This window comes from Anopheles maculipalpis, chromosome 3RL (assembly GCF_943734695.1).
Source record: "Anopheles maculipalpis chromosome 3RL, idAnoMacuDA_375_x, whole genome shotgun sequence".
NCBI classification, from domain to species: domain Eukaryota; kingdom Metazoa; phylum Arthropoda; class Insecta; order Diptera; family Culicidae; genus Anopheles; species Anopheles maculipalpis.
The window spans coordinates 78326687-78338777 of record NC_064872.1 but is presented as its reverse complement, the minus strand read 5'-3'; the positions used below and the strand labels follow the sequence as shown (position 1 = coordinate 78338777).

The 12091-nt window shown below is 41.0% G+C and overlaps 2 protein-coding genes across 2 annotated transcripts in view; both read right to left on the bottom strand.

The window, feature by feature from the left end:
- The window catches only part of LOC126562251 (tubulin alpha-8 chain-like), a 395370-nt gene that overhangs the window by 201237 nt on the left and 182042 nt on the right, over window positions 1–12091 (bottom strand). The window lies entirely within an intron of this gene.
- Window positions 8541–9986, bottom strand: LOC126562182 (protein glass). Its single transcript, XM_050218618.1, has one exon. It carries the CDS (start codon window positions 9960–9962, stop codon window positions 8541–8543), a length of 1422 nt encoding a protein of 473 aa, XP_050074575.1. The 5' UTR covers window positions 9963–9986.

Here is a 12091-nt window from a genome sequence, read left to right as displayed (position 1 = left end):
AGAAATGATTTAAGTGGTTCAGTTTGGTTTACGAACTGATTACTAATGATTTTCATGCAATCGGATGAAAGGAAAGAATATTTTTAGGAAACCAAATTCAATTTTTATTATTTACGTTTGTTTACAGTTAAAATTAAATTGCTATGACAAGTGTTTGATGTGAGCTGTAAGCTTCAATAAAAAATATACATTGAAGTCAACGAATAAAAATGACGAAAACTCCTCAATTTATGCAATTAGCAGTACAGCATACATACATCACGGCTGTAACGCTTATTGAACTTTGTAAAAGGGTTATGTTAGATATTTTTGGAAAAGTTTTTATAATAAATCTTTCAAATCTTCGCACATTATTCTCATAATGTTTTGCAACTTAATTTCATTAGTATTTATTTAATTTAAGCACTATTTTTACACCCTTTTTAATGTTGTAATTGTATCAGGAAATAGTTTTTTCAACTCTGAATTGCGACCCTAGATTGCCACATTTACAAAGTGCCAGGGAAGACACTATTCCACCACACACCACGTAATCCCGAAAGGATCTAGCGCGTCGTTAAAAAGACACTGTGCAACACTAATCAAATTTCGCAATCCATTGGTAATGAAAATCAGCGTTCTCAAACGTTCCCAGCGACGCAGCATAAAAATCATTATTCATCGTTTCGGCTGTCGATTCGCTATTGATCGTCCGTAAATTACACATCTTCCGATGAGAAGGGGACGAATGCCGAATGAAACGAAAAAAGACTGTGCACTCTGATCCACTTTTCTGTTTCTCGTATGCTGACACTAGTGTAATTCAGAGTGTGTGTGTGTGTGTGAGTGCGGTAAAATCTTGAGTTTTCATTGGAAAAGCTATTGGTTTATTAAATTTAAATTTGGAAAAAAGAGGGGAAAGGCTACAACCGACGCTGTAGCGAGAAACTGCATTTTCAAACTTTAATCGACCAAAACGCGATCCAAACTATTGGCACCGGAAGTGTTGAGTGCCTACTGGTTGAGCATGAAGAAAACTTCACGAGGAAGGAACTTTACAAAGCTATAAAACTTGTTTCTTCCACCACCATCCAATCTTGTTACGAAGAATTTTACTATTTCAGGATGAATTTCCACCCAAGCAGGAAGGTTAGATGGATCAAGTTTGTGGAAAACTTTTTCGCGACAAAACCACGACAAATGATTATGCGGTGAATATTTCATCGATGTTTGTTTTCTTATCGTTAGCGGTGGAGGGAAAAAAGTTTCCTTCATGCAGTGCGTGAAAAAACTATTTTCCATAACGAGCACGATGAGCATGCATATTCTATTTTTTCGTGAAATTCTTTTTTTGTAGTTTTCCATTGTCACCACAACCAGAAATATAAACATCTTGGCTGTGCCATAACGTCTTTGCACGGTGGCATTTGTTTTGGTGTACTTTCGCAAAGGATTTCTACCACAATTTGTGTGTCTGATGAAATTTGAAAGCCTCATTGATTTGCCAGTTTGTTTGAGGCATAAAGAAAGAAGCAATAGCGACGCGAAATAACAGCAACGCGCTAGGGTTTGGGGCAGTAGCATTGAAGCATATCGTAAAATTTATTACCTTATTGCTTGCATTTGTGCGTGCTCTGGCCCATAAACGGGACAGTATGCAAATAAAACGTTAAATTATGTTTTATGGGTGAACAGTAAATCTGGATGCTGTGGGGCTAGAAATTGTCGCCTAGCTGAAATGGAAAACAGCAATGCTATAGAAAGTAATTCATTTGAACGATGATCTTTCGAGATCATATTGTGCAAAATATGAAAAAGTAAGGTTGAATACAATTCAAGCAGTTACTCTTTTTACCTTTCAAAATTGCTACCAATTTTTGTTTTGTTTTAACGGGTTAAAGGGAATTTTCGCTTCAGCAAAATACAGGATGATCACATAAATTTCCTTTTTGCCTATTCCATTTCCATTTCATTTAATTATTTCTGGTTCTATATTATGTATTCTGTATACTGTATTTGACAAGAACACGTCCATTTCCGTTCAAATAAGATAGAGAATCCTAGTTGTATGTATATCATCTGAAACCGTATCGAAACCGTATCAGATCAAATCTTTATCTAATTCTTTAGCATTCAAATCCCAATCGAATCCGAATCACAATCGCATCTATCAATTAGGATTCAATCCGATTCGAATTTTTCTAGGGATTCAATTTTCGATTCTTCCTAATCCCAAATCTGCCAACGCTATTCTACACACGGTAGGAGCGGGATTCGAATCGCTTTTGGACCGTGATAAAAATAAGTCTATTAAGACATTACATGGTCGGCATGACCACTAGGCCAAAAAGAATGCCTTGTCGAGCCAATTTATTTTATTTGTAAAACGTTTTATTCTATTTATTTTTATTTTTTATTGTATTTTATTGTAAACGATTATTTGTATGTTAACAAAAATTTCTTATGCAACTGCGCGAAAAAAATATGTACAAAATGGAGAAACTTATTTCTCTTTAGAATTTTCCTTTTCTGAAGAATAAGACAAGAAATTGAATAAAAAACTGTTTTAGGCAACCGCTAACTTTTCCATTAATCACTTTTTTTTATCACCTTTGAAATTTAGGGACCTTTGCGTTGGTAAAGGGTGTGGTTTATCATCATTATCATCAACACCATTATCAAAACTAGGATTAGGTAGCATCTTATGGATTGTATTTGCTATTAATACTGAAGAAAGCTAGATTTTTCTTGACTTTCTATTGACCATGAAGGAGAAAAAACATAAAAAGAAGTGGCTCAACCGCTACTTTTCACGTTTATTAGATATGAACAACAATTCTCTTTAACCTGTTGGTAGTTCTAACGTAACTGTCATTAAACATGTGCTCATATTTCGTCCAAGAATCCAAGAAGCCAACAATTACGTGAAATCGGTTAGAGCTACTCGATTTGTGACCAGCTACAAACTTTTTTTTTCGTTTAATTAAAGAGTCTTTGAGTCATGAGACTACATTCGCCTCTCTACTACAAGTAACTCATGCCACATATGTGTAAATCATAACATTTTATATACATAAGACAGGAAGAATTAAAATAATTATGTTACGTGAATTGCATAAAATTAGGCGCAATCGGGAGCGAATCTCCTAAAGATGCAAAGCAATAGAACGTAAATTATGTTGCAATGAATGATCAACAATAACAAGTGTATTAGCGTTTGTTTGAAAGCAATAATTTCTTCTAATCTACTCTGAAGCTTGTTTAAATCGATTTCAAACTGCAACAAATCACTTCAACAATCACAACAAAACGCATAACAAAACCCTGACGGAGACCCATGTACAGGTTTTGGGGAAACAATAGCATATTTTATGTATTTATTAAATAATTCCCGTAAGTAGCAGCTAATCTGGTCGCACAATAAATTAAAAGCTTTAATTTAATTTATCGAGCTCCTAGCGGGACCGACTTGGGAGGGAGGTAGGCTTAAGTCTACACTGCCCATCCAACCAACATACCGTGCGGTTTTACCGATCTCCGTAACGTAAACACTACAGGAGGGAAAGTTTTTCCCAAAAACCGGTACCGCTCACACTCGAATGGACACTACGTCCTATGGTCGTACACAAACGATAGCAGACAGAACAGGCGAACGTAGAGTGTCACTGTACCGTGCGCATCCGCATTGATTTAATTTGTTAATTAGAAAAGCAAACATATCATGTTACCACGTTGGTGGAGCGATGAGATTTACACTTCCCTTTCTGAAGATACACTGAGCCCTCGGATGGAGTGGGATTCCATAAATTCCTTCCTTCTGGAATGGCGGGAAAATTCGTCATTTCCCGGGTGGTTGAGTTGGCCGCTGTTGTCCAGGACAGTGGACACTCGGTACGGTAAAAGGGACCAAACTCCATCATCCGTATGGCGCCCGTGCATGGTTCTGTGCCCGGTTGCTACGGGATGATAAAGCCTCGGAAAAGTGGCAAGGGTCTGGCTCGGTGCTCCGAAGCATAATCTTTACATTGTTTGGAAAAACTTTACTTAATAAATCTCCCACCAAACAAGTGGCAAAGGAATAAGGAATGTACGTTGGGCTTGTCCCCTTCTTAAAACGTACGTCAAAATGCCAAGCAGGACAATTGTTGCATCTTTGTAGAGATTTCTTGGGCGTAAAAGGAAAAATTAAGCAGAAAAGTGGGGTTGGTTCGTTCAAGTACACAAGAGCATTTTTCAGTGACTTTGGGGAAAAGTTCAACGCATAAAAGTTTCACGCGAACATGGAGATCATCGTTCATCATGAGTGAAAATCTGTCGCAATGATGTGCGACGTGTTTGTTTTGAGTACTGTTGTTGTGGAAATTTTATTTACAAGCTAATGTTATTTAGTGGACAACCCTGTTTCTTCTCTAGTTTACGTTTGTGAACATATGAAGTTGTAATTTTGTCTCCTTCTTAGTTTTTTCAAAAATGTAGTTTTTTCCAATACGTTCTTTCTTTACCACTTTTTTTTATTTCATTTTCTCTCTTTCTATTTTTAATTGACCATCAATACTATTAATAGATACTTTCTTTTTATTCTGTTCCTACTTCTACGCTTACTTTTGCAGCTATAATAAATATAAAGATAAAGTTGAGAATCGTTAAAACATTGTAAAATCTATTAAACAAATCAAAACATTATAACAAACATTAAATTAGTTACATTTTGCAGCAACAAAGCAGTTACGCATAGCAGTTTATTCAGCTTTGCAACATAATAACAAAATAAAATTCAAAATCAAATGGGAAATCTGCTGCCAATACCAAAACAGACGGCAACTCCACGAACCATCTGTATTGGGCAGCAGCAGAAGGAAAATAAAAAGAATGAACAAACGGATGCCAAAAACCAATCCCCGAGACGACATATGTCGGATCGGAGTGAGTCACAAAGTGTCATCCAAAAGACCACTGAGCCACTGCCGCTGAGTTCCGATAGTTTGGTCGATGCAGTACCAACACGCTGCACCACATACGTTTTGCAAAACCACGGCCAGAAAACCCACATTTGACGAAGAACGAGTGTTCCGCTGGATGTGTGTCCATCGGTTTTAGTGCGAATTTGAAAATTGAAATTTCGTTTTTAATAATTTTAAGTGCTCCATCGTTCATCGCCGACCCACGGCCGACATGGCATGGGAAAAAGAAGCGGCAGTGAGACGAATAGTGCCATCCCAGCGCCACACAGACACATATGATAAACTATAATTTTGATATATGAAATCTGCCATCAAACCGTAGCCTTTGTTGGTTCACCCGAACGGGAAGACGTGTTGGGGTGGTGGCCTGCCCTTCAATTTCCGCCCCCTGTCCTCCGCGTAGAGTGATGATCGAACGGCGAACTGGTGGCATCAGTTTTTATCGGCCAAATGGTAAACAAGAAAGCATATTCTCCATCAGGAAAATTGGCAGCAATGGTGCAGGAGATTTGTTTCGTTTTTTTTTTCCTCCCTCTGCGTTGTTGTGTTAATTCGCACATATTCAACACTACAGGCGCTGGCAGTGGCGCCCCACCAATGTCAATATTTGCACAAAACGGGTTCGCTGGGAGGGCAATTTTCCGACATTGAAAGCGTTTAGAAGCCATAACCAGAGCGGATGGAAACCGGGTGGCATTTAGCGAATGAAAATTTCACTGCTTAGAGGAATTCTGCTACGAGGTTGATGGTGATGAAGATAAGGGTATGAAGAAATCGGGGTAGACATTAACCCCCTTGGTCGGATTGAGGATTGTGTACAACGAAATATGAAGTGCTAATAGGATATCTAAGGCGCACTAAGCGAACCTGATTGACGGCTGATAGAGTGACAGCGAGAAGAAAGGGAGAGAGAGAGAGAGAGAGAGAGCGACAATTGTTACAAAATGAAGGGAAGTAAAGCATTTATCTCGACAATGTGCTCACTCTGTTTGCAAAAAGGCTTGAAGAACAGGTTGATAAACAGGGTTCATGTTGCGCGCGTATGAAATGTTAATTCTACAAGCAAACAAGGAGCGCTTTTATGGTGAAACTTTTTCTTTACATACTACTAAATGAGGAGGAAAAATGTAATCATATGGTAGAAATTCGAATCATCTTGCTTGTGATGGTTAATTTAAGCAAATAATCTTTTTTCTATGTATGAAATACGGGATGAGGAGGGCTTATGATTGCGTTAAAGTGTATTAATAACAGTCAATTAAGGAATAACGAAAAGAAAATGGCAAAAACGGCAACATTAACATAGGCAAGTTTTGTTAAAAAAACATAAATACAGTCATGATAAGCAATACGGCCTGGCCGTCATTAATAAACAAAAAAAAAAAATACAGTGGTGATCAATAAAATAAGACTACTGTTTACTAGACTTTTAAAGGTAAAACTCCAATGCTCTTCTTCTGGCTTAATGACCTCTGAGGTCATGCCGGCCCTCGAAAATGGCTTTCTAGACTGCCGATATCACGTAGTTGGTTAGTCAGTCATCACTACGGGGGGGGGGGGGGGGGGATGTTATCCGGACTAATTTAGCAATCTGTATATATTTTTTTGGTAATTGCTAGGATTGTGTCTTTGACTAAAAATAGATAAAACAGACGGCCGTTCAAACAAAATCATAAATACTACGAAACACGTTGCTTTATATTTCAATGTTTCTCCCTTCGAATTTAATATGTTGTCATTTTCTCACGACGATTGGCCGATATTGTAGGCCCATTTCCAGGACCAAAGATATAATCGTGAACTCATTGAAAACATTTCATTTTGATATTAAATTCAATTCAACTGCCTTCCTTATTTTGACAGCGTTGCCCTTATTTCTAGAATAAATTTGATATAAAATCAAAATACCAATAGCATGCCCGAGATTAGGCAAAAACAGGGAGTAAATGCCCCGTTAATCTAGTTTATATACACGGTTATCACATGCGGTGTTGACATTAAGGTGCAAGGGATCATACTTAAAAAAAAGTAAAATAAATAATAAAAAACATAAATTTTTACAAATGAATTTTATTCGTAACACTAAATTATTTATGGAATATTCAGTCAGTTCAGGAATATTGTCAAAACAGCATTAGCTGAAACAGTGTTTCTATGGTAAATTAAAGAGACATCCAATAGAATTGGATCACCAAAGACAAAGTTTTTATATGCTTTTATATGCGACGTGCCGTCACACTTAATAATAAATAAAATAAAAATAATTATTTTGTCAGAAGCAATTGACCCAATATAACACATTTCTTTAATCGAATGAAGTCACAGCAACAAATGGCCTTATTTGAAGGACCACCACTGTACAATAAAATAAAATAAAATAACTATGAGATATGTTAAGTCCCATTGATGTTTTTTTTTAAATATTATTTCAAAAATTTAATAATATTTGTAATAATTGATATAATAAACAATCGTGAATTAAAAATCTGAAGAATCCAAATAAGGTTATCAAACGATGAACTATTTCCCCTTTTAAACTAACGACCAAATGCTAATAAGATTATCTCAATGCTATCTATTAAAACGAAAACGCTAAATTGATAAATGAACAAATAGAAAACAGATTAATACCACTTTCCAGAGCGCTGCTAAACAACTCCCTACATTGCCTTAGCTGTAATGCAGCTCCTTCTAGCTGGAAAACGAAATTAATAACTCGCCCCCCAGTCACTTACATTTCTACATTAGAGAAACCCGGGCAGAAATGAAAGATAAAGCCAAAAAAGACGAACAGATGATTTATGAAGCCCGCGTGCTCATCAACGCGCGTAAAAATCAGCAACGCGTTTTATAATCGAATTTCGGATGGCTGGATAAGTGCATGTCTTGCCGCACTTCAAGTCCGCGGAAAGCACAGTATGATCATTAATAAAAATTATCCATTCCGGTGTACGATAAGACAACATTTATTTATTATTACCATTTCCACTGTGTGCACTAATGTGTGTTTGCGTGAGTGTGTGAAAATGTGTGTCCTTTATATTACAGGGGATGATGGTGGGGATTGCTTTGCTTTTGGCTATACATCGAGAGAATTCGTCACTTGTACTATTTACTAAAACATTTTCGTCAAACCTTTTCGAGCCTATCCTTCACGCAACACTATTCCTTTCTTACACACTCCTACCCGAAACTCACGCCTCTGAAGTACATTTAATATCACATTTTAATAATTAATATATAACTACTTTTTCCCATTTAACATAATTATTTTTGCGCATTTCCATCTTTCCTTTGTCGCAAGAAGAAATCATAAATAACTCACTGCGAGCGTCAGCAAAGAATCGAACAATGGCCCATTATTCCTGCACATGCTATGCACATTCGCACTTGTTCCTTTTCCAAACACGAAACCCTCCGGTCGGGGTGTATTTTTCCCTTATTTTTTCACATCAGACCACTAAAGAGGGCGCAGCTGATTAAAACATATTTTAATCACCACCCGGCGAGGGTTTGATCGGACGCTTGTCGTTTGTGTGCGTACGTCAAAAATCGCAACAGATGTTCATCTCGATGTCCCACCCGGGTTACCCGATCACGTTACGCCAGCCGGCCACCGGTGGAAGCAACATGAAGATGTTGTGACTGCTGTTGCTGCTGGTGGAGTTGGTGTTGGTGTTGAAGCCGTGCCGCCGCACTCTTTCCACCCACGCCCGTGTTCGTCGTCTTCTCTAACAAATCGCCCGCTTTATCCTGGTGCGCGGTCATGTGACGTGTCAGGTGATGTCGCTCGCGAAAACTTTCATTGCACACCGGACACTTGAGCTTGTCCTCGCGCTTCCGGCGGGCGTGATCGTGCACGTGCTCACTTTTGTGGTGCGAACGCATATGGTACACCAGATCACTCGTCATCCGGAAGCTAATGTTGCATTTGGCGCACACATTCTGCGCTGAGAGGGTAAAGGTGCTCATGGCGGATGGTAGCAAGGTGGAGAGGATGGCTGCTGCAGCTGGATTGCGAATAATACCATCCACCGCTTCCGGCATTGCAGGGGCAGGTGCGCTGGCAAACGGTGGTAAACCGAACGGTGGAACACCTGGGAAATAGGGCGTACCTGCCATCGCAGGATCGTTCGGATCGGTTGGACGATAAAGCATTGGAAGTGGTCCAGGAGCAGCTGGAGTTCCGGTTGGTTTGCCCGTTGGAGATGTAGACCGTGCCGGACCTGGCGGTGGTGCTGACGGGCTGCCGGGACTTGGCGACAGGAATGGTCCGTACTCGTACGCCCGGAAACCACCACCAACCGAACCCGTCTGCGATCCGGAAGGACTGATAGATATCGGTGGGCTCGTTGAGGGACAGCTGTGTCGATCGGGACTCAACGGAGGCAGTGGAGAACCGTTCGGAATAATACTGGACACTTTCTGGAATGCGCTACGCTGCGTGTCGGAATCGCTTCGAATGAATCCGCCAAAGGGATGCTCGTAGAATCGTGCACCGGAGTTGAAGAGATAGGCTAGCCGTTCCTCACTACCGGGATGCTGTAGCTGCTGTTGGTGGACTGCGGGATGATGGTGCTGATGTTGCGGGTGCGGTTGTTGCGGATGATGGATCAGTGGAGATGGATGCCCGGAACTCAAACCATCTACCAGTAATGCACGGTGACGAGTGGCGTTCAACACTTCCAGCGGGAAATGACGTTCAACTTCTGCAGATCTAACCGGACTGAAGCCACCTTTCAAGGAGAGATCCTCCGATTGGGTCGAATCACTCTCCACATCTATGGTAGGCGATGGGGCAGGTGGAAGCTGTCTTTTGGGAGCCTTCCCATTGCGTGCTGCCGTTAGCTTTTCGTCCGGGAGCATTAGAAACGCTACGTCAAAGGAACGTTTAGTGCCCGACGATGATTTCCGGTCCACCATTTTGGTGTTCACATGATGATGCAGCTGTTGATCCTGTTGGTCCGGTATCGGCGGTGCTATCTTCACATTCATACGCGATTGCTTGACGTCCATCGTCATGGTTGTATTGTCACAAGAAATCGTTGTAAATTGGATTACTATCACCAAGGGAACTTTCGATGCTTGCTTTTTCAAGTACAATTTCACACACTGTTCTTTAGCTCAACACTATCAACACATTGATAAACACAACTTCACACATTCTAATTTCACGTCCCAAACTACACCGTAAAACTGTTCTCTCTACACTGATACCAAGAGCTGATGTTTTGAGCGTGCTGACAAAATCACTTGCACCTTCAGCGAGCGCTACCGACGAACTAAAACATCGCCCCGAATGTCCTGAAGAGTTTGGCAAGTGCGGCCACTATAATCTTAGCAAAAGCCCACTACCACCACCAAATACGGACCACGAGCAGCGAGCATGTGTTTGCTGATGGGAAGGAACAACAGAGAGGGAACGATCATAAAATCAGAAACATATCGTTCCTGGAACCGCCATATAAAATGGTGAATCCTTGCGTCCGGTTTTTCATCGAAGCGCATGTGGTTTCTGTTGTCGGAGCAGGCGAAACAGGAGAGTGAGTAAAAAAGTGAGAGAGAGAGAGATAGAGAGAAAGCGAAAGAGCAATGTAATGTACATAAACATAGGGCGCAACACAACCATGCGGCACCCTACCCAGCATAGGGTTGGAAAATATTGTCCCTCATCATTTACCCCCCCACCGCCAAGGAGTGTGTGTGAGGGAGTTGTTTTTTGTTCGATCGACCCTCCGGCTGCTTTGTTTCTGCTTGGGTTTTTGCGGGAAAATATGGTGACAGAGTGGGAGAGAGCATAGTGTATGGAATGGAGGAAGAACAGAGACCATAAAACATACACACATACGAAAGCAGCACAGGTTTAATGAACGGTTTGATAGGTGTGGAACACTGTACTCCTCCACACGCAAGCGCACGCTTGCTTACTTCGCCTCCTTCTTGGGAAAAGCCATGGGAAATAGCAGTAGAGAAGAAGCTTCCCTACTTGTGGAACGCTTTTATGCGATCTGCTGCTGCTGCTGCTGCTGCTGGTTTGTTCGCTAAAACTTCCGTCCTACTATAACGTCAGCATATTTTTGGATGAGTTTGGCGCTTCAAAAAAGGGGAGACCATGCCTGTACCAAGGATTCCATTGCACGACATCGTTTAGGTGTATTGGTGAGCCTTTTTTGTTCTAGCGAAAGCTTCCTGGTCGATGTTGAGCAGCTTTTATGTACAACAACCCCCAGCCCTGGATGTGTGGCAAGCTGCTGATAAGAGAACATGGACGTAATTTTCCCGCCACTGCTTCCCAAGACGTTTTCGACGTTTTTCCTTCCCCTTTTTCTAAAGAAGGAGATATCTGGCTCTCTATCTCGCTCACACCTGGCGCGAAAATGTGGCCAATTTCGTTGCGTTCGTAAAATAAGGGTGGAGCATATCGTGCACCAAGTAAGGGTGCGAGTGACCATATTTGCGTTGTAAACGTGTGGTGTGGCGTCTGCCGCTCGTCTCATCGGTGAGTTTTGTGGAGAGATCCCCTCAATCCTTCCCTTCCCCACTCGCTTTTATTGGGCGGTCGTCAAATCGGTTGCACGTGTGTGCAACTTTCCACCAGTGGAAAAGCACGGTGGCGGTGACGGCGAACACTGGCTGGTTATTTTATGTTCTAGATCTGTTTCACTGGTAGTGAAAATGTGGCAAATCGGTGGAAAACATGTTGTTTCGATACATCAACCAGAAGTAGCAACCAGCAGAAGCTCCGACGGGTTGCGATGAGTTTTGGGTGAGACTGTGTTGCGTTTCTTGTGACGGCGGGCGCGAGGACGCCCGTCGTAACGTGTGGATTGTATTTATTTGCTCGTGGACCTACCTATATAACACATAGATACACACACACATACGTAAGCCCGGAAGGATGTGGATGCTGCGGTCTGGCATATGAAGAGCGATAAGAAAGATTGAAGCGACAGTTTTTTGTTTGTTTGTTGCGATTCGGCACATCTTGTGCATAAGAAATATGGTGTGCCAGGAGTACTCCATTTTGTTTGTTTGCCTGCCTTGCCGAGGCTCGGCCATATCTGGCCTCGTAGAAGTGTAAATAACGAGACATGCACAGATTTTTCCAACCATAATCTAATAACAATTATAAATGTGGTGTAGGCAGCGTC

Coding starts and splice junctions, on each gene's coding strand:
- LOC126562182 (XM_050218618.1), bottom strand. CDS start 9,962: ATGACGATGGACGTCAAGCAATCGCGTATGAATGTGAAGATAGCACCG.